We start from the raw sequence: 23,580 nt of genomic DNA, 5'->3' as shown, positions 1-23,580 counted from the left end.
GTTTCACTACTAGTACTCCTGGCTTCCATTTCTCTCGAAAGGCTATCAGGCCTTTTTGGACCGTCACAAGTTTTTTTAAGGTTATGTGTTTGTTCTTGAACTTGTGGTACCACTTCCCTTGGGTTTGGAAGCAGATGAAGTGGGCTTGCCAGGCTACTTCTGAGGAGTCTGTAATTAGTGTGCATCCCGGGGGGATCTGAGGGGGAGACCTGGGTTGAGGGAACAAGACCAGGCCCACCATGCAAATTCCTCTCTGAGATAAGAGGTCAGTTTTATCTTGGTTGAGAGGGGCTGAGAGTGCTGGCACCACAAATTTTTGAGGTACCACTGAAGTTGCCTTATGTGTAGCCTGAATGGGGGAATCATGAAGATGGAACAGACCATGTAATCCAATGCCCTGAGGTAATCCCCTGGCTGTGAGGAAAGCCCTGACAATGATATTTTGAAAGTACAGGGTCAGAAATTAGACTTTGTCCGGAGGAAAGGCGGCCTTCTGGAGGACAGAATCCAATACAGCCATAGGAACACAATCTTGGTTGAGGGGTATTATATGGGATTTCTGCGCACTGATGGTGAACCCCAGGGGAAGAGGTTCTGGATGAAGAGCAAGTCTGACTTGAGTTTTACCAGGTTTGCAGCCTGGATAAGGCAGTCCACCAGTTAAGAGTAAATCTGAACCCTTGAGGTACTAAGCCACTTTGTGAAGACCCTGACAGCAGTAGACAACTCAAAGGGCGGAGGACAGAATTGATAGTCTGGTACCTGCTCTTAAGCATAAGTAGCTTCTATGTGATTCCTCTATGGGAATGTCTAGGCATGCGTCTTAAATCCAGGGAAACTACAAAGACATTTGGAGAGATCATGAGCAAAAGTTTTTTAAAGGTTAGCCCCTTGAATTTTGGTTGAAAATAGACAAGTCCAGTATAGTCTGTCATGTGCATTCCTTCCTGGGTACCAGGAAGAGTCAGGGGTTCAAAAAAAAAAGGTGCGTCTTACCATAATGTTCCATCTGTCTTGTCGATCTTCACTTATCCTTTACTGTGGGTTTAGTTCCATATTTCATAACTGCTCACGCCTTCCAAAAACACCCGAGCTTAGCCCTACCCATAAGGCTCCTCTCAAGATTACCTCAGATCGGGAATAGTGACAGACTGGAAATAACACATCACAGACCGATATCTCTAATCATAAAGGAACAATTTAGTCTAATGGGATAGATCCGCTCCACCAAGAAGCCCAAAAGGCAGGGGGATGGAAGGGTGGGGATTGTCATGGGTAAGTGAAGATAGACAACACGAAACATTATGGTAAGACATAACTTCTTTAAGTGAAGATTGACATCAGATAATCCTGGACTGTGGGACAGAATCCCCAGCTACCAAAATCCTGGGAGGTCTCACAAAGAATATTCCTGAGAATCATCGAACCAAAAGATGCTCATCCCCTAGGGACCAAATCCAACTTGTAATGACTAATAAAGGTATGCGGGGATGCAAGAGTAGCCGCTGCACATATGTCTATAGATGCTCTGGCATGGAAGACTGCGGAAGCAGCTGTTGCCCACGTAGAGTGTGCCTTAACAGGTCCAATCATCTGTACTTTCCTTTTATCATAAATAAAGGTTATGCAGTCCTTGAGCCATCTAGCAGAGTAATCTTAAAAACTGGTTTGCCCAGAGCAGCAGAAGAAAATTAAACAGCTGATCAGATTTTCTGAATTCCTTTGTTCTGTGAAGGTAAAAATATAATGGTCTATGAACATCTAGCAAATGCAGGCAATATTTGTTTTTTGAAAATTTAGGAAAAAATATTAGAAGCTGTACAGCCTGATCGCCATTAGTATCAGATACTACTTTTGGTAAAAAGGAAGGATTTGTTCACAAAAACACCCTGTCCTTATGAAAGATTAGGTAAGGAGGCTTGCAAGATAAGGCCTGCAATTCCGATATTCTTCTAGCAGAAGTAACGGCAACTAAAAATGAAGTTTTACACAATAAAAACTTCAAATCGCAATTTGCAGAAGGTTCAAAAGGGAGATTAATTGGAGATTATAGCACCAGATTTAAGTCCCAAGGAGTGCATGGATCCTTGTGTGATGGTCTCAGCAAGAAGGCTCTTTTCAAAAAGGCTTTACATAGTTTGTGTGACGTCAGATGTATCATTTAGACCATTATGAAGATCTGAAATTGCAGCTAGATGAACCTATATAGCAAAGGAAGATGCTCCCTCATCAAAAAGCGATGCTAAAAATTCTAAGACCTTATGAACTGGTGCAGAATATGGGTCAAGATTGCTGTTTCTCAACATTTTTGTCACTTGCTACTGTATAACCATCTAGTGGAGGATTGTGAGAGGCTAGAACAATTCGTTGAACTGCGGCAGTAAGGCTGGTATGCCTGGCAAATGGAACTGGAGAAGCCACACAGTGAGCTTAAGTTTTGAAGTTTCGGGTGAACGAGTGATGGGGTAATAGGTCTGGAGCTGGGTCCAGTGCCTAAGGTTTCTAAATTGAGGCCAAAGAAATGGAAACCTTATCTTTAGAGTCCAGAATGGAGCAATGAGAATCATCTTGTTTAACCTGTTAGCTTCCTTCAGAAACTGGGAAATGAGAGGAATCGAGGGAAAGGCATACAGTAAACGGGAGGGGGGGGCAATCGCGAAGGAGAGCATCTCTTGGTGCCTCCCCCGGTGGGGGGATCAGAGCGAAGTAGCTGCTGCACTTGTTCAGAAGGTAGGCAAAGAGATCGAAGCAGGGCTAGCCCCATTGATGGAAAAAATTTTTCCATGACCAAAGGGTTGAGACCACATGTGAGGCATCAGGATACTCCTGCTCAATTTGTCCGCAATCACACTAGAACTTCCTGGAATATGCATCGTAACTAGAAAGTGGTCGGCTGAAATTACCCATTGCCAAACTCAGAAGTTCTCAACAGAGAGGGTAAGATCTGGTTCCCCTTTGTTTGTTCATGTACCAAACCACTGACATGTCTGTTTCACAATTGTTCTCAAGGGGAGGGTCTCTTGGAATGTTTGCAATGCTAGAAGCACTGCCCTCATTTCTAGAGCACTGATGTGCAAATTAGTCTCCAACTGGGACTAAGTGCCTTGACCGGTCTTTCCCAGATAATGCCCCAACACCCTATCCGGGATGCGTCCCTGGTCACTATGGCTTGGGGATGACGTTGAGGAGGGACAAAGGGATGGCCCTATACAATGTCGTTGGAATGGAGCTACCAACTCTGGTCCTTTTTGCATAAACTGGTGATCTGAACTTGATGTGCATTAGTTGCATCAGGAATGACCATTGTGACGCCAACAGCCATTGTAGAATTTGCAAGTAAAACCTTGCAAGGGGAACTAAAGTGATGGTGGCTGCCATAGATCCTAGAGTCTAATACCAGTCTTGCAGTCACTGCTGTTGTGAATAATCTGGCTGACTTGCGATTTTATTCTTTGAAATATTTCTTCAGGCAGAGACGCGATACAAGTGCTTATGTCTAACACTGCTCCTATGAGCTCCAAATGCTGTGTTAGTTCTAGATGGGATTTTTCGTAGTTTACAGTGATCCTCAGTGAGGAGCAAGTTTGAAGGACGTAGTTCTTTCCTTGCAGCAGTAGATGCCTGGTGGCTGTGGTAATGAGCCACTTGTCAGGTATGGAAACACCCAGAATCCCTGCAATCTAAAGTGAGCTGCAACCACTGCCATGCACTTGAACACCCTGGGGGCTGTGGGGAGTCCAAAGGGCATAGCTCTGAACTGTTAACGACTGGTTCCCAGCCGGAATCACAGAAGTCTTCTGGAGTGTTTGTCTATTTTTATGTGATAACACTTATCCTGAAGATCTAATGAGCACATTCAATTGTCTTTCCCTAAGAACGGGAGAATAGACTGAACTGTGACCATCTGGAATTTGGTATGTTGAACTGACTTGTTCAAGACACCAAGATCCAAAATCAGTCTACAGTCCCCCATTCTCTTTGGCATTAAAGAATCTTGAGTAAACCCTGGATCCTATCTGGTCTGGTGAAACTGTTTGGATGGCTCTCTTGTTGAGAAGTTTTTGAACTTCCAGTACTGCCACATCCCTGTGACTGGGTGGAATGTCTGGGATTCTCTTTGATTGTTTCAAGAAGGGAATTTTGTAACTTTTGGTTATGATCCTCTGCAACCAATTGCCCATTGTTATTAGCCAGGCAGGTAGGTTGCAGGGAAAGTCATCCCCCATCTGCCTCCAGAGGACTGAAATTGGGCCACCGTTCAGCAGTGCTGATAGGAATTACCAAGGAAAGAATTCCTGGAACCCTGATTTTGTAGGCTACCTCTGCCTGTAGCACAGCATCTTCCATTATAATCCCCCCTCTGCTCTAGGGGGAATCATTCTCATGAGAGTCCTGGAAAAGCCCTAGGGACTTTTTGAACCACAGCCTCCCACTCCTCTCGTTCAAGTAGGGCCGTTAAGGAGTGGAAAAACGTATGTCCATGGCAAAAAAAAGTACAGTTTTGTACCTACCATAAATGTAGATGTCCGATAGATATGCAACTGCAGTCATAACATATGGGTTGTCCTGCCTCAGACAGCCCTCGGTCGGCCGGATTCCAAAGTCTGGGTCCGGCGTCGGCTGGTGTCGCCTCCTCTCCGACGTCAGAACAGCTGGAGTATAAAGGCATCGGCCGACGCCATCTTCCTCAGTGTTTCTTGCCCCAGATGCCAGGTGCCCTCCTAGGAAGGCTAAATTTGGTGAATGGATAAACAATTCCAGACATGCACAACAGTAATAAACAGATACACTATAGAGATACCCCCAGCTAATAGGAATAGGGGTAGTGGACCCATAAAGAAGGTTGCAGAGGGATAGGAGGGTGTGAGAATCCGACTGCAGTTGCATATCTATCGGACATCTACATTTATGGTAGGTACAAAACTGTACTATGTCCTTCAAGAATGCAACTGCAGTCATAAAATATGGGTTGAATACCATAGCCAAGCTGGGGGTGGTTGGAACTAAGAAAGTGATGGTGTAGCTAAGATGCCCTGCAGGACTGCCGAAGCAAAGCCTGCTCGGGATCTGGAGTATAAAGGCAGGTTGTAGTGCTTGGTAAATGTATGCACGGAGCTCCATGTAGCAGCCTCTAGAATGTCCTTTGTAGCCACTCCTCTTAGGAAAGCTGTGGATGTGGCTATAGCTCTGGTGGAGTGTGGCCTAATATTGGCTGGCACACCTTTTCCATGAAAGGAATAGCAGAATCTGATGCAGTGTCCAATCCATTTGGAAACTGTTTGTTTGGAGATTGCTTTTCCTTGTACTCCAGCAGCATAGGCTACAAGCAGTTGGTCAGACTTTCTGGTGGCCTTAGTTCTGTCCAAGTAGTAGCGTAGTTGCCTGTGTATGTCCAAAGTATGCAGCAGTGCTTCCCCCCTGTTTTGAGGATTGGGGAAGAAAGTAGGCAGGTGAATGGCTTGATTTAGAGACACCCTGGAAATTACTTTTGGCATGAATGAAGGATTGGTTCTTAGAGAGACTCTGTCCTGATGAAAAATGAGAAAAGGAGGTACTGCCATGAGTGCCTGCATCTCCGAGACTCTTCTTGCTGATGTGATTGCCAATAGGAAAACCGTTTTCCATGAGAGAAATTGCATCTCTGAAGTTGCTGCTGGTTCAAAGGGAGGAAGAGTTAATTTTTCCAAGACGAAGTTGAGGTCCCATGCAGGTACTGGCGGTTTCCTGGGAGGTTTGATATTCTTTATCCCCCTTAGGAACTGTCTTAGCAAAGGATGTGAAAACACAGGTGGATCACAATTGTACTTTGCTGAGATTACTGAGGCATGAATCTTTATGGAAGAATATGAGAGACCAGTATGAAACATTTCTGCCAAGTATTCCAATATCTGAGGTATACTCAATACTGTTGTATCCTGACCCCTGTTAGCATTCCAGATGATGAATCTCTTCCACTTGGCTGAATAGGTTTTTCTGGTGGAAGGTCTGCGTGCTTCCAGTAAGATCTCTTGAACTTCTTTGGAAAGATATATCTGAAGGAGTTATGGTAATCTCCAGGCTGTCAGATGCAATGTTTTCAGGTTTTGATGAACCGTCCTGTAATTGTGTTGTGTTAGAAGCAGAGGCCATAGGGGCAGAGGCCACGGTTTGGTCCGAGTTATGCTCAACAGCAATGGGTACCAGTGCTGCCTTGGCCAGTCTGGAGCTATCAAAATGCCTGTTGGTTGTTCTGCTTTGATCTTCAGTATCACCTTGGTCAGCAGTGGTAGAGGACGGAATGCATAAATTGTTAGGGACTTCCAGCTGAAGGAGAGAGCATCCGTTTTCCAGGCTAGAGGATGGTGGGTCCTTGTACAGAACTTTTCCAGGTGATGATTCATGTGAGAAGCAAAGAGATCTATGTCCGGTCTTCCCCATGTCCTTGTTATTTGTGCGAAAATGTGAGGATGCAGCATCCATTCGTGTGGATCCAAGAAATTTCTGCTCAGCTTGTCCGCCAGTACATTGTCCTTGCCTGGCACAAACTGGGATTGCAGATGTATTTTCAGACTTAGGGATTTTTCCCAGAGAATCATTGTTAGTCTGCAGAGGGGATAAAAATGAGTGCCTCCCTGCTTGTTTATGTACCACATAACAGTGGTGTTGTCTGTCCTTATTAGCAAATGTCCTTGTTGAAGTGATTTTTCGAAAGTCTCGATTGCATGTATCACTGCCAACATCTCTTTTTGGTTTATGTGCAGATGCCTTTCCCTTGGTGTCCATTGACCTTGTATGCATCTGCCCTCCATGTGCGCCCCCCATCCATGGTCTGAGGCGTCTGTTGTAATCATTTGACCTGCTTGAGGTTTGTTGAAAGACATGCCTTTGTTTAACTGACTTGCTTGAGCCCACCACAAAAATTCTCTTTGCAGACATGGAATGAGTGGGATTACGTCCTCTAGGCTTTGGCTGTGTTGGGACCATAAGCTTTTTAAGTACCATTGCAGCTTTCTCATATGAAGTCTTGCCAAAGGTATCAGAAGAATGCAAGATGCCATGAACCCCAGGGCCTGCAGGATTTTCCTTGCAGTCAGCTGGGAGAGCTTTGCTAGGCCTTTGAAGTACTCTGGTAACTGCTGTTGTTTTTCCTCTGTGAGATAAGCCATCTGTGTTTTTGTGTCCAGTTTGGCTCCTAGGAAAATAATCTGTTGGGATGGCAGAAGTCTTGATTTCTGAATGTTGACTGTGTATCCCAAGGCCTGTAGTAATTAAATGACATAGTCCAAGTTTGCTATCAAGGTTTGCTTGTTGTCTGCTTGTATGAGGCAGTCGTCCAGGTAGGGGTATATTTGAATCCCCTGGAGTCTGCAGTGTGCCACCTACTGATGCCAGGCATTTCGTGAACACTCTGGGCGCAGTAGATAAGCCAAACGGCAATGCTGAGAATTGATAATGCTCTGTCCCTGCAAGAAATCTGAGGTATCCTCTGCAGCTTTGTCTGACTGGGACATGCAGGTATGCCTCCTTGAGGTCCAGTGTGACCAGCCAAGACCCCTTGCCCAGCATGGGAAGGAGTTGCTGCAACGTCAGCATTTTGAACTTTGGCACAATGAGGTAAGTATTTAGAGTAGACAAGTCCAGTATAGGTCTCCATTTGTTTTCCTTTCTTGGAACAAGGAACAGTCTTGAATAAAATCCCTGGCCTTGTTCCTGTGGAGGGACCTTTTCTATTGCTTTTATATGCAACAGCTTTGCAACTTGAATGAGTGCCTCTGCCCTTTGATGAAGTGGCAGGTTTGGCATGCCTTGTCTTATTGGTAAAGTATGGAAGTGGAATCTGTAACCTTTGTCTATTAAATCCAGAATCCAGTTGTCCTTGGTTAAGATATGCCAGTTTTTTGAGAATAAGGATAATTTTCCACCCAAAGGTGCTTCTCTTTGAGCCTTTGTAGATGGTATGAAAGTCAAGTCATTGTGGTTGTCCTTGTGGTGCAGCTGGACTGCCTGCGCCACTTCTTTGATTTGGTGGTTGCCATTGGCGGCCCCTGTAGGAGCCTCGGTATTGCCCTCTACCTCGGGCACGCCTGTTTTTTACCCTTTGAAACTTGTCAGTGTCTGAAAAGGACCAATTCTTTGAAGGCCAATTCCTGCTAAATCTGGGTGGCTGAACCTGGAGGAAATCTTTGACTGTCTGTACTGATTTAGCTTTTTCCTCAATGGACTTCAACACATCTTGTGCATTAGCACCAAAAGCTTCTGTTTTTCCAGAGGTGCATCAAGTAATTTTACTTTAACATGGTCTGGCAGTGGCTGTTCTTTTAACCAAGCATATCTACGTATAACAGCCCCAGTCATAGCTACCCTACATGAAGCCTCCAATGCATCATAACCACACTGAAGAAAATGATTGCTAACCTGCTGAGTGTTATGTACTAGATCCTGCAATGCCTTTCTATCAATAGGCTCAGGAGAGGCTAGCTTTTTCTGTAAATCATCCAGTAAAAAATCCTGGTACTGAAACATCTGAAAAAGGCAGTTAAGTGACCTCATGGCCAGGGTGGTAGAGGTATAAACCTTTTTACCCCATCTCTCCAGGGACCTAGCTTCCCTATCCGCTGGCAGTGGATTCTTGGCTGTGGAAGTAGCCACTCCCTTGGGGCCCTGTGAAATAGTTTCTAGATTCACAGAATGGGCCTTAAAGAGAGATGTTTGTGGGTGTCAGGGACCCTATATCTGTCTGGCTTGACAGGAGCAGGAGGGAGAGAATCAGGGTTAGCACTGGAGTCCTAGAAAACATCATCCTGGACATCCATAACTGGAGGGATAGCTAAAGGTCTGTGCTGGGGTAGCTTGAGGAAGGTACGTAGCCTTTTCCTGGAATCGGAGAATTCCTGACCCTGCCATTTAAAATGCTCCCTCAGAGTGTAGGACTTCACCGAATGAAAAATCCTCTGGAGGAGAGGCAGAGGGAATGGATTCCTCAGCATGGATGAGGCTGAGACCCCCTGATAAGAGAAATAAGATCTGCAGCAAGAGACATGATCTGTTTATCAGAAGAAGGGGGCCTGGGCTGGCGGCCTTAGCACGTGCAAAGGCCTTGATGGACATGGATACAGGAGGCCTAGCTGCCCCACGTGCAGGAGTAACCTTGTCCACAGGAATGGTGTCGGGTAGATCCAGAACTTCGGTTTCTGGAGGAAAGTCAACAACCGGCACTGGTGTAGACTCAGAGACCGAAGGACGAGTTAACACTGTGTCGTCGGCCTGGAGTGGTTGAATTACCGCTTCCGAAGGGACCGAAGCACTCGCGGAGGGTTTAGGAGGAGTATCGGTGGAGGACGCGGGCCGAGGATGTCAGTCCCGGTCCTTTCGTTTTTTGGATGATTGAGTAGTCGGTTGTTCCGATGGCATGATATAAGCGAAAGATTCGCCGAAAAAGTCTTCGGCAAATTCTGCCCGGTGCCTGAGAGTGCGCTTATTAAAGCGAGCACAGGCAGCACAGGCCGAGACGTCGTGGTCTGGGCCCAGGCAAGGTAGGCAATAAGAATGGAAGTCCTTATGAGGTATTTGTTTACCACAAGACAAACAATTATTAACTTTCTCAATTTGTTCTGACATCGGCTGAGGCAAGAAAAAATGTTCCCCAACAGGGTACTTAGCTTTTAGATGACTTCGGTACTGAAAACACAGGAGCTGACCGACCGGCACTTGCGAACTGCTTCTGCTTCGGGCACCGCGCGGCAAGAAAGACTGGGGAAGATGGTGTCGGCCGATGCCTTTATACTCCAGCCGTTCTGACGTCAGAGAGGAGGCGACACCAGCCGACGCCAGACACAGACTTTGGAATCCGGCCGACCGAGGGCTGCCTGAGGCAGGACAACCCATATGTTATGACTGCAGTTGCATTCTTTGTATTTTGCTGAGATTGCTGAGGCATGAATCTTTATGGAAGAATATGAGAGACCAGTATGAAACATTTCTGCCAAGTATTCCAATATCTGAGGTATACTCAATATTGTTGTATCCTGACCCCTGTTAGCATTCCAGATGATGAATCTCTTCCACTTGGCTGAATAGGTTTTTCTGGTGGAAGGTCTGCGTGCTTCCAGTAAGATCTCTTGAACTTCTTTGGAAAGAGAGATATCGGAAGGAGTTATGGTAATCTCCAGGCTGTCAGATGCAATGTTTTCAGGTTTTGATGAACCGTCCTGTAATTGTGTTGTGTTACTTTCCATCCTTCTCACATCTGGCAACAGTCTCCAACTCTGGGGCCAAAAAGGATATCAAATCAAAGGGAGTATTGACGAAAGAAGACTTAAATGGCTCCACCAACTCACATAGGTGCATCCAGGCTCATCTCCTCATAGCTACGCCAGAACCCGCCACCCTAGTCATCCCGTCAGCTGTGGGCACAATGAGCCTCATGGACAAATTGCATATTGAATCTAGAGTCGCCAGCTGGGAAGCTACTTTAGCCTGAACCCCCTCAGCTATGGTTCCTGTCAGAGTGTGTGACAACCTCTTTAACAGACCTCTGTGGTGAAATGTACCATAAAGTTCAAGGATCTAAGCATGAAGGTCGATGTAGCATATACACTCTTCCCTAATCTATCCATCGTCCTAGACTCATTACTAGGACAGTAGGACTTTATCAGCAAGTTCCTTTTTGGTGGTTGCCGCAATCACCATGGCATCCACTAGCACTCCTTTAGCTCAATGCTGTTGATCTGCAGGAGCTGACAATATACGGTCTGGTTTCTTAGGGATTGGTTCAATGGAATTGGGAATCTTTCAAGCCCGCTGGGCAATCAGTTTAACCTAATTCTGCGGGCGGAGAGATCCAAGCAGTAGATGGATGGACACGGAAAGCCTCTAGGTATCCTGACCCTTCTGAGGAAGGCTGTTGGGAAGTCCAGCTACACCTCTGTTTAAGAATCTCACCAAACAAAACATCTACTGGCGGTGACCTTGGAGAGCCTCCCCCTTCATCTAAGTTGGTATCTTCTGTGTAAGACTCTTCAGGGGAGTCCAAGTGCTTCCTCTCGCACTTTCTCTTCCAGGGCATCTCCTCAGTGGGACTGGTCGGAGAGTTGTCTGAAGAGGATATAACCATCGTGGTCGAATCCCGAGGTTTGTGTGTCCACTGTCCCAAGTCAGAGGCTGATGGTAGCTCGGGGCGAGGGGAAGGACCACTATGTTATTCCTATGAAAGGGGAATAAACTGTGAGGCCATAGTGGACAAAGCCCTCTCCATGGCCAGGAAAGCAAGCCCCCCCTGTAGAGGAATGGGAGCCCAAAATCGAAATAGACTTCTTCAAAACAGTGGTCCCATCCCTCACAGAAGTAACCAGCCCTGAGCCCAAAGCAGGAGTCGAACTTATGTGTGCTAAAGTTCCAAGAAGCATGGAAGGCTCCGATAAGATCGATGTTGAACCATGCTCCCTGGAACTGACAACGAAGCTCAGACCCCAAGAGGTCTCCGGTTCCGACAGAAAAGAAGAGTTCAGGGTGGTTATTGTGTCACAGACAAAGCTCTCACCAGCTCTGATGCAGTCTACACTGGGACTGTCAGAACCGGGAACTCCGAAAGCTCAGTTGGAGTCAGAGGAGGAAGAAGAATCGGGTGAGAGATAGATACAGTTCCAGAGTCAGATGTTCTAGGAACCGGGTCTATATTATATTGTCAAACTTTTAATAGTTCAAATCACTAAAGATCGAACTGAGGTGATCAAACTGTTAAAAGTTCGAATTGCTATAAAAATAATTTTAAAAGAAAAAAGAAAAACCTAAAGGCTGTAAGCAGGGGGGGGGCAAGCACCCCTGCACCCCACACACCCCCGCTACTTAAATATACCAACTCAGAGATTGCACATCAGTGCAATACAGTACGGAAATGGAAGACGTCCGTTTCCTACACAATAGAATGATCTAGGAGTTGCTATATTTAAACAGCGGGGGTGGTGGGTGCAGGGTGGCTTGCCCCCCTGCTTACAACCCTTTTGTTTTTTTTTTCTTTTAAAAATATTTTTATAGCAATTCAAACGTTTAATAGTTTGAACACTTCAGTTCGACCTTTAGTTATTCGAACTATTAAAAGTTCGACAATATAATATACACCCCTAGGAACCAAGGAAGTGGCTTAATCCCCTTGCCGCCAGGAGTTGGTCCACTAGCCTCAGAACATCGGATTTCGTGAGGCTCTTGGTTGAGTGGACTGAATAGACAAACAGGGATCATGGTCTATCCAAAAATGGACTTGGTGGGGAGAGTATCTTGTGTGTGGTAAATCCTTGAAAGAAAACTCCTTCGGTTCCAAGATCAGTGGAACGTTGGAGGGTGAAACAGTCTGAGCCGAGGAAGTCATAAGTGCCGTAATTGTCAATGCAGAGATAGGCACAGAAGGCAGCTCTTTTCCATCCAGTTCCGCCAGAACTATGGGAACCGGAGAAGACTTAGCTTTTTAAATAGGTGGTTCCAACATAAGTGTTGGAACAGAGCAGCTCCTCATTTTAGAACCCTCATGACTGGAGGAAGAAGGGGAGCTAACATCAGTCTTAGAAGTCACAGATATGGCCCTTTCAGAATTAACTTCTTTTTCATCTCTACGAAGCCCCAGTGCTTAAAGCCATGACAGATGGCATAGTTTTCCTGATGGTGCACAAAGCCCAAGTAAACACACGTTATGTCCATCAGAATTTGCCAGTTTACGGTCGCACTTATGGCATCTCGAAGCCAGAAGTGCTTTTAGACTTTTCAGCCATGTCAACATCACACACACACACACACACACACACACACACACCCCTAGAAAAAGGAAAGATTTTTTTTTTTTATAAAGAAAAAATGTATCAACAATGGTACGAAAGAGTTACCATAGCAGTAATAGAACAAGGATGTACTAACAATGGTATACAAGATTACCGTAATGGTAAAAAAAAAAATGGAAGGAAGAAGAAAACATGAAGTCAAGGGAAGGGGAGCTAGGTAAAGAATAAGGTTTTAAATAAACAGTTATTTAAAAAGGATTCGAAAAAAGGATATACAACACTTACAGAAATAATAAATTGCTAGCTTGACAGCTGACAGGAGAGGAGCGTGTCTGCACTTAAAGCGGCAAACGAGATCCAAGGTAATCTTGAGAGGAGCATTATGGGTAGGGCTAAGCTCAAGAGCTTTTAGAAGGTGCAAATTGGAATAGCAGAGTCTGTTCAAAGATGCAGAACCAAATCCACAGTCAAGGATTAAGTGAAGATTGACCACATCAGATTCCTTCTCTTTAGGTGTTCTGGAACAGATTCCACAGAGCCCTGAAAGTACTGCATCTCTACATGAATCAATGCCTCTGTTTTTTGGTTTGGAAGAATGTCTGGGAAGCCTGAGGGCTTGAAGGACTGCTTGAATTCGAGTTCTTAGCTCTTTCATACAATATTTAGCACTCTGGGGTCTGTAGTAATGAGGGCCAGTTTTTTTTTTTTTTTTTTTTTGGAATAGTGATAGCCTTCTCCATAGCCTGGGAGAGGGAGGGTTAGGGAGGAAGGAGTCATGGTTGCTACTGCCAGGGGCCTGTGGTCTAAACTGCTGGCTTAGATGTTGCCTGGCCCTTTGGTGCTGTCTTTGGCTCCTGTCCCTATGCGGCTTTCTTTGCCTAGCTTTAGATTGGGAAGGAAAGGACCAATGCTTAGAAGGGTTGTTTCCGCTGAAACGTGGGGGCTGTACTTGAAGTCCTTAATAGTCTGCATGGATTTGGCCTTATCCTCCATTTTCTTGAGTACAGCCTCAACCTTGGGGCCTAAGAGAAAGCCCTTGTCCAAAGGGGCGTCTAGATCATCTGTTTACACATGCTCTGGGAGGGCCTTGTTCCCTCTGCCAAGTGTGTCTTCTGATGACAAAGCCTGCAGCTGCAGTCCTGCTGGAGGCTTCCATAGCATCATAACCACAGTGCAGGGAGTGTTTTGCTACCTGTGAGTAGGAATTGTAAAAGACCAGTAACTCTTGAGAGAGACTCATTCTCTATGGTCATTAGTTTCTACTTCATCTGATCCAGTAAAGTTTCTTGGTATTTAATCATGTGGAATTGGCAATTCAAGGAAATCACAGAGAGGGTAGAAGATGTGTAAACCTTTTTGCCAGATCTACCTAGGGCCCTACTTTATCAGTGGGCAAGGGTTTTTTTAGCGGCGCTATCATTGGCTCCCTTAGGTCCAGGAGTCACAAACTCAGAATCAGCTACAGGGTTCCTGAACAGATGTTTGTGTGAATCCAGAACCCTATAAAACCTGTCATGCTTTCTCAGAGAAGAAGACAGGGAGTTTGGTTTCAAAGAAAGTCCAGAAATACATCGTTCACTACCTCTAAAACAGGAGGTATGGTAAGAAGTTTACCTTTTAGAAGGTTTAGAAACTTTCTAATCCTTTTCTTGGGCTGAGGGCAATCTTGAGCTTCCCACTGGAAGTGTTCCCTCAAGGTAAGCAGGGTTTCCCCAAAGGAAATACTCTCAGGAGGGGAGGCAGAAGCCGGGTTCTCCTTTGTGTCAGACTCTCCAAATGAGGAAATGGAGACACATTCTTCAAAGACAGAATCCTTATCTGACTTCAAAGGATCAGATAGGTCTGAATGGGTGTCTCTTTTTACCTGGGTGAGGGACTCGCAGTGAGGTTGTCTGGCTCTAACAAGAGATTAGGTCTTCATCCAATCTCACAAGATCCTGCTGGTAAACCTGGGAATGGAAGCCTGTAGGCCTTGGTTGAGAGGTCACTGCTTTTTTAGCAGTGGCTCTAGATTTAGGTCTGATGGCAGCATCCAATGAAAAATGGACACCCGGCACCCATGGATGAGAGGTAGCTACAATGTCCTAGCCCCACATAAAAAGTAGGTCTTGGCGTGGTCGTTGGAAGCAGAGGCCTGCAAAGCAGTCCCAGACCCAACCGAAGAACTGAGTATTACGGCTTGAAAGGATATCTAGGGACTGAAAGGCATATCAGACTCAGAACTGGTCTTGATAGGGGCCTGTGCCACCTCAGCTGCAGAATGGGACTGCGAAAGCACCCCACCTTCTTCACAGATTATAAGCCTAGGAGGACTAGCTGATGGCGAGCACACGTTCGTCCAAGGTCCTAGGACTGGGGCATTTTTCATTCTCCCTTTTCTGCTTAGGGACATCAACTTTGGATCGACTGACTGACACCAGAGGATGTGAACTTGACAGCTCATTAAGGTGAGTAACCAAAATATCAGCATTACATCTAATGGCCCTACTATTAAATCAGGCACAAAAATGACAGTTTGGAACGTAGTGAACTGGGCCCAAACAAGTAACGCAGAAGGAATGGAAGTCCCAGTGTGGAATCTGTTTATCACGTTAGAAAACATGATTAGTTTTCTCCAACATTAGTCAAAAAAATGCCAAAGAAGGTTCCCCATTAGGGTACTTAGCTTTCCAGAGTCTTCTTTCTCTGGTGTGGATCAAGCATCGCACTGACTGGAATTCTGCTTCAGACTCTGATGGCAAGAACGAACAGAGGTCATAGAGCCAGAGCCAGCCGAAGCCTCTTACACTCAAGTGTACCGATGTTAGTTAGGACGTCCACCGGTTGTTAAGAGAGATTTTTCACTGGTAGTTGGGCCAGCAAAGGGATTCCACAGCAGGAACTCCCACAACTTGGGGCTGCAACAGTGAAACACAAAGAACATCAGTCATTCCCCTCACCAAGGGTGTACCATCAACAAATCCATGGAACTACAGACCCATCTGTTTAATAAGCCTAATATGAAAAAGCCATGGAACAAATTATAATGGAAACAATAAACAAGGAGAATGGAAACCTAAAGATACTGGACCCATCCCAATTTGACTTTAAGGGAAGGCCATGCCTACTTAACCTGGTAGACGTCTTTGAGAGGATCACCAAGGCAATTGACAAGGGCAAAGTAATGCATACTGTGACAAGGCATTCAATACAATATCCCACTTGGGCATAGTTGACAAGATCTCTGAGCTAGGCATAAATCCTTACATGACTCACTGGATTGCTGGCTGGCTCACAGGAACAGAAAAGTAGATGCCAAACAGGAGCATGCCCAGAATGGATCTCTGGGGTACTCAAATGGTGATGGGTCTGTTGTTGAAGGTAGTCTCACATATCCTAACTGTTTAGGTCCCAATAACAACCCCCCATATAGAAAAAAGAAGTTATGTACTCACCATAACATTCCATCGGAGTTGTTGCTCTTCATTTGTCTTCAACCTGTGGGACACAGATCCAGGACGGATCTGACACTGCCACATTTCTCCAGCATCGGATCCAAGCTCTAAGCTTCTCCCTTACCCATAATGCCCCTGTCTCCTTCCTCCCTTCAGATCGAGTTTGCAGCCCACCATTGCAACCCAACCTGACACAATGTCTTACCCCTTGGCATAATAACCCAGATAGTATCATAAGGAATGACACTTATGCCAAAGAAAGGGCCATGTATTTTCCAGCAAGACCACCACACAGCTCATATAAGGCAGGGGGAAGGAGGCAGGGACGGCTGAAGACAAATGAAAAGCAACAACTCGGATGGAAAGTTATAGTGAGTACATAACTTCTTTATCTGAAGTTGTCGTCTTCATTTGCTCTTCAGTCTATGGGACAGACTCCCCAGCTAGCAAACACATGGGAGGCCCTCATGGAAAGATATTCCGCAGCATGGCAGACCCAAAGGATGCCCTACTTCTGGATAGAAAAAACAACTTGTAATGGAAGTAATGGGAGATTAAAGTATGTGAAGATGCCCAGGTAGCTGCAGAGCAAATGTCATCCAAGGAAATTCTGGACCAAAAAGCAGCTGAAGTAGCCATAGACCTAGTAGAATGCACCTTAACTTGACCTGGCAGAGACGCTCCTTTGGTTGAATACCCCAAGAGTATACACGGAGAAATCCAACGATTAATGGTGAACTTCGATACAGGTTTCCCTAAAAAGGGTTTAGAACAGGAAACAAAAAGTTGATCGGACTTGCGGAAGGCCTTTGTTCTGTGCAAGTAAAAACATAACTGCCTATGAACATCCAGAAGGTACAATTTATACTCTCCCTTATTTTGAAAGTTCGGAAAGAAGACAGGTAGGTTGATAACCTGGCTGATGTTCGATTCCAACGCTACTTTAAGCGGAAAGGAAGCATTAGTGCACAAAGATAGCCTGTCTTTATGGAAGATCATGTAAGGGAGCTTACTTGATAAGGCCTGAAGCTCTGATACTCTCTTAGATGAAGTAATAGCAATCAGGAAAGCTGTCTTCCAAAGCAGGAATTGTAGCTCCACTGAAGCAGCGGGTACAAAGGGGGAAGAAACCATGCCTTGAAGCACCAAAGTAAAGTTCCAAGGAGGAGTAGGGTCCTTGATCAGTGGCCTAAGAAGAAAGGTACCCTTCGGAAAGGCTTTACAGAGCTTAGAAGAGGACAGAGAAACTGAATTATCCCCCATGTGGAAATTAGAAATAGCCGCCAGCTGAATTTTAACCGTAGAGAAGCTGGCAGCCTGTTGAAAAATGCCTGCCAGAAACTCCAAATTAACAGGAACCAGAGCAGGGAAGGGATCCAAATCCTGTTAAGATGCCCAAGTTGAGAAATGCTTCCACTTACTCGAGTAAACCTTCCTCGTGGAAGTTCTATGAGCCGCTACCAAAATCTTCTTAACTGGAGAAGATAGTCCAGGAGTCCTAACGATCATGGAACTGGAGCAGCCAAGCAGTGAGCTTCAGACCAGAGAGATCTAGATGTAGAATCCCTGAGGGATGTGAAATCAGATCCGAAACCGGAGACAGCATCCAAGGAGGACGTACTACATGAGACCACAGAGAAGGGAACCAGACATGGTGAGGCCAGAAGGGGGCAATGAGGATGACTGAGCTCCTCAGCCATTGTGCTTCCTGAATAAGTTTTGGTATCAGGGAAGTGGAGGATAAGCACAGAGAAGACTAGAGGACCAAAGATGAACTAGAGTGTGTCTGGACAACTCCCCCAGAGGGGGGTTCAGAGCGTAAAACTCGCTGCACTTAGTGTTGGAAGAAGAGGCAAAGAGATTGCAGCAAGGCTGACCCCATGTCAGAAAGATCTGTTTCGCTACTGAAGGAGCCAGAGACCACTCATAAGGCATCAGGACCGACCTGATGAGCCTGTCCATTAGAAAGTTGGACCTCCCCAGAATGTGCATTGCTGCCAGAAAACGGCCGGTAAAGATTGCCCACTCTCACAATCTTGTGGTTTCACGGCAGAGGATAAGACCTGGTCCCCCCCCCCCTTTTGTTGGTATACCAGACTACCAACATATTGTCTGTCTGGATGGCAATCGTCCCTAAGGGAAGATGGGTATGAAGAGCTTGCAATGCTAATAGCACAGACCTCATCTCTAGGACCCTGACATGCAACTGGGTCTCCAGGGAAGACCATGTGCCTTGAACTGTCCTTCCCATGCAATGACCCCCCGCCTGAGTAGGGAGGCATCTGTGGTCACCACGGTCAGAGGGATGGAAGAATAAACAGGCAACCGCAAAGAAGTTCCGGGGACTGAACCCTCCAGAGAAGAGAATCTGTGCATGCTCGCGATAGACTAAACGGATGTGACAATGGTAGAGCTAGAAATGATCACTGGACTGCCAGAGTACACTGGAGCATCTTCATCTGTAACCAAGCTGTGGGAACGAGGCTGAACATGACCACCATGGACCCCAACACCCTTAAAACACACTCCACTGAAGGAGATTAAACTTAAAGAATGTGCAAGACATGAAATTTGAGAGACTGAAGTCTGTCAGATGTCAGGAAAACCTTGGTCTGAATTGTGTCCAACCGGGCTCCAATGAAGTCCAGAACTTGAACCAGTTCTAACAGGGATTTGTTGAGATTTATGGTGATCCCAACTGGTGGGCGGTTTGAATAAGAAAATCCCTGGCTTGCCAGAGTCGATGCCTGGAGGGGGCGGAAAGGAGTCAATCGTTTTAGTAAGGAAAGACCTGGAAGCCCTGCAGCTGCAGGTGAGCTTCTACCACTGCTAATCACTTTGGTGAACACCTGGGGGCTGTGGTGAAACCAAACGGCAGTGCTCTGAACTGGTAATGATTGGCCCCCAGACAGAAGCAGAGAAACCTTAGAGAGCATATGTCCATTTTGATATGATAGTATGCATCTTGAAATTCTACTCAGCACATCCAGTTGTTCTCCTACAGGAGGGCAGGATAGATTGGAGTGTGACCATCCAAAATGTTGCCTTGGTAACTGACCTGTTCAACGTAGAGAGATCCAGAATTGGCCTAAAGTCCCCCATTTTCTTTGGCACTAAAAAGAACCTGGAATAAATGCCTAATCCAAACCAGTCTGGGGGGACTGGCTGGATGACTCATTTTTCTAGCAGCCTGGAAATTTTCTGTGCTGCTGCCTCCCTTTGCGCAGGTGGAATGTCTGGAACTGCCCCTGAAGGAAGGGGATTGAATATTTCCTGGATATGGTGTTCAAAACCCATTGAGCATCTGTGATTGACTCCCAGGCTGTTGGGTGTAGTGAGAATAGACCCGTGACTGCCTCCAGAGACTAGCAGCTGGGCAACCCTTCAGGGCTGTTGTGCAGGTCTGTCACAGAATGAATCGCAAGACCCTTGGTTCCTCGGGCCCCCCTGTCATGAGGGCGGCGTCTGATGAATCCCCTTCTGCCTCTGGGGGAAGGAAAGTCTCAAGCGTCCCGGGAATAATCCTGAAACTTCCGGAACCACCCCCCCCCCGACGATTCCTGGAGAAGGATCATTGAGGGGTTGAGAAGCTGATTCCGAAAGCAGACACTCTTGTCCTCCTTGCTCTGGACCAGTGTATCTCATACAGTCTTTCCAAAGGGAGTGGAACCATTGTACAGGGCATTTGTAAATTACACCTTGAAGGGCTCCGAGAAGGTACAAAGTCGGAGCCAGGCATGACACCTGAAGGCAACGCCTACTCCAGCAGCTCTGGCGGCACCCTCAGTAGCATAAGAGAGAAGCTGCACAGAGGTACTGGCAATGGAGATGAGGGTGGCCATTCAAGAGTAGAAAACCTTCCTATCCTCCGCCGACATGGACCCTGAGGTAGACTCGGCGACCTCCTTCACTAGGTCTCACTGAAGCCCAACAACATGTGCCATGTAGTTCAGCGCACGTACAGAGAACGTTGCTGAAGCGTAGGACCGCTTCCCAAAATGGTCCAAGGTCCTAGACTCAAGGTCCGATGGGTGGAACGTGGAGCTCTCCTGTGCAAGCTCCTTCTTGGTGGCTGCCGCCGCCACCATCAAATCATCGACAAGGGGTCCCCTTTACCAGTGTGGTTCATCAGTAGGGGAGCAGAGGACCTTATCAGGGCGTTTGGGGATAGGCTCCACCGTGTTGGGCTTCTTCCATGCCAGAGATGCAACAAGATCCACCAGAGGATCTGCGGGAGGGGACACCAAGGAAGTAGAGGGTCCTGCGCCAAACACCTCCAGGAACACCAACTCAAGATTGGGTTTTTAGACCGACCTCCCCCCGCGCTGCCGCAGGATCTCCATAATGTCTCCAAATGAGACATCCTCTGGGGTGATCGAGGGGAACCCTCCCCTTCCTCCAAGTCTGTGTCCTCAGTGAGAGACTCTGGCAAGGAGTCAAAGTGCCTCCTTTTACACATGTGTTTTTGAGGAACCTCCTTGGGGGGGGGGGGGTTCTCTGGGGAGGACTCGAAAACTTCCAGCTGTTGTGTGGAATCTCCCTGGGGTGGAGTGGCAACAGGCTGTCCCTGAGGTGGCAGGATGGCGGAATCTGGACCAGTAGCAAAGGGAGCCAGGATGGATTTCGAGGAAGAGATCATCAAGGGTTTCGATGGGATTGAGAGAACCCTCTCCACCATGTCAAAGGCAGAAGGAGAATGAACCCGCTGAGCTGGAACTACAACTGGGTCCGTAATTCTCTGGATCAACTCGGGAGCTAGAGTTGAACCTCCAGGTGCCAAGACTCCGACTGGAAGTCTCTGCTTGGAAAAACTCAGAGCCGAAATCATCCACTCAGATCTGTCCCAAGGCTACAGTTCAGAGAGCCAACCTGCTCAAGGCAACGGTTGGTGTCAGGGTACCATCGGCTCCAACTCCTTGACGACGAGGTTCCTCCGAACCAAGGACTCCAAAACCAGGGTTCGATCAGAGAAGGAGCGATCAGGATGAAGGTAGACTGCATGCTCCCCGCTTTGGAAGGAGAGGGGGCCAGGCAAGACTCCCATCTGTATCAGAGTGCAGATGAATCTCCACATCATCCTGTCCACCTCGGCTATAGAAAGACTGTGGGTGGACCTGGAGGAACAGGCCAACACCGGGCTAGAGAGACAATGAGGTAACACCGATACCAGGGAACGGGCTCAGAGGCACGTCCGGCTCCAGGTAGAAACGGGGAGAACCAGTGTTAGGAGACTATCGGAACTTGGCTGGTGGTGCAGCTGAAGAAGAGTGGTCGGTGGCTGCTTCCTCAACCTGTCTAGGTGCTTCCACTTCTCTCCGCCCCTGGTCTTTTAGCAGGAGGTCGAGTCCCAGAGGCCAGGGCGGAGACGGAATTAAAAGCAGAAGGGGTAGCCTGGGCCCCAGTAGTAGGTGGAGGGAGAAGACCCTTGAGTATAAGTTTATTCCTCCTGTCGATCAATGCATGGGGATTGAACCCAGCCCAGATCCAACAGGAGGAATTGAGATGAGGGACCCCTAAACACACAGAGTGCAGCCATCAGCTGAGGAAACTATTGGCCACACTCCTGAGTATCATGGGATCACTTAAGGAAACCTGGTTTGATTGCGTTTGTCAGACATTTTTAGCAACAGAGAAGACCCAATCAGAAAACGCACACAACACTTAGAGATAGGACACAGAATGCAAGAGTAAGGAGAGATTTTTTACTTATTTATTTTTTAACAGATGCCTGAACATGAAAGGTTATGGGTAGGTAAAGACAGAAAGAAGAAATTTTAGATAGGAAGAGGATTTAACTCATTGACCCAAAAAATAAAAGCCTGGAGCAGTAGACCGATGCTTGCAACAAGCACGGCAAATGAGATCTGAAGGGAGGAAGGAGACAGGGACATTATTGGTAGGGGAAGAGCTTGGAGCTCCGATCCGATGCTGTAGAAATGCGGCCGAGTCGGATCCTTCCTGGATCAGTGTCCCACAGGTTGAAGAGCAAATAAAGAGAACAACTTCAGATCCCAGGATACTCGGGATCTACATGGTTTGGTGAGCATGATTAGGATTGCAAGACATCTAGTGGTCATTAGCCTAGTAACAAGTTAAACATTAATATAATTATTTCACAAATTACCCATTCTATGGCTCTGCATTTGTTGCAGAAGCCCTGTAACCAGATGTTCAGAAAAAAAATATATTCATTTTAATGAAATGAGCAAGTCTAGCTACATCTTTGGTTTTAAGTACTATTTTCACAAAATCATTTGCCATCAGCTAACTTTTTAAACAGGTGAAAACAGAATGCAGATGCCTTATTCCATTTTGTCAATTTACATGTGATCTTGAAGTTACTATACAGTAACTGAGTAGCTAGGATAAGTAAGATCTGGAAAAAAATACTGGGGAAATAATTTAAGAACCACACTTTAATCAAAAGACAAAATAAACAAGAATAAAGCATCTTATATCTGTATCAGCAGGTGACATGGAATTTTGTTCACTACTTGTGTCTTCCTCCATCTGGTACTTTGATTTCATATTCCTCACACGATTTAGAATTGAAGCCAATCTCAGTTTTCTTTCACTAAGCTCTTCTTCATCCATATCCTAATAAAAAAATGAAGTAATAAAAAAAAATCATTTTAGAGCAATCCTGAAGAAAGTCACTTCTATGTAAACATGCTCTCACACACACAAACGCTACAGATATACATACATTTGTTAATGTGTTATAAAGTGCAAACACACAGTCACACACAAACTTTACACTAAATTACCTACATCAGGATAATTACAGCCAGAGCTTATCCCAAGCAAGCAGTGGGCAGAAGACTAGAACCAACTGCAAAGGAATGTCAGCCCATTGTGAACCCCACAGTGATAAGCATCACTAACCCACATGGTAGCAATACGGTCTCTGTAATATGGCAGCAAAGCAGAAAAATCTAAATTCCTCATAGAAAGGACAGAACATGCCAACATGAAAAGAAGAGTGAGGATCCAAGTATAGTGCGGCATCAATGCTAACCACTGTAACACACCTATATTTGACATAAACCCAAGTTATGTATTTAACAAATGATCTGCAAGAGAGAGACCATCTTTAGTTACATTTAATGCCATGGCCATGTACATTAAAGCAGCTCAGTATTCCAAATTTCCCAGGATGCAACTCCCTCCACTCTGTCCTAAAATGCACAAAGTTAGCTTCCTTCTCCACATCTAAGAAAGCTGCATTAATTCTGGAGATGAACAGCAAGCACAAATACCACAAATGGGGCAGGGGAAAGAGATGTGACTAGTGATCCAATCCTACATATTTATAAGGAAGCACATAACTTTCATTATGAAAGGAATGGCAACATCCTCAATAATATTTAGGACAATGTCCTAAGCTCTTCAGGATGGAT

The 23,580-nt window shown here is 46.0% G+C and overlaps 1 protein-coding gene across 1 annotated transcript in view; it reads right to left on the bottom strand.

Moving 5' to 3' along the window:
* Positions 1–22,777, bottom strand: part of TTK (TTK protein kinase) — a gene marked incomplete at its 5' end in the record, with an annotated part of 1,887,454 nt that extends 1,864,677 nt beyond the window's left edge. Inside the window, 1 exon segment of the mRNA XM_044074056.1 lies at positions 22,672–22,777. Coding sequence (XP_043929991.1) covers positions 22,672–22,777 — 106 coding nt within the window.
* Between the last annotated feature and the right edge of the window lie 803 nt (positions 22,778–23,580).

Source organism: Protopterus annectens, chromosome 1.part1 (genome assembly GCF_019279795.1).
Source record: "Protopterus annectens isolate FY-2018-M chromosome 1.part1, PAN1.0, whole genome shotgun sequence".
Lineage (NCBI taxonomy): Eukaryota > Metazoa > Chordata > Ceratodontiformes > Protopteridae > Protopterus > Protopterus annectens.
The sequence above is the reverse complement of the archived record's forward strand: the minus strand, read 5'-3'. Positions and strand labels throughout refer to the sequence as shown.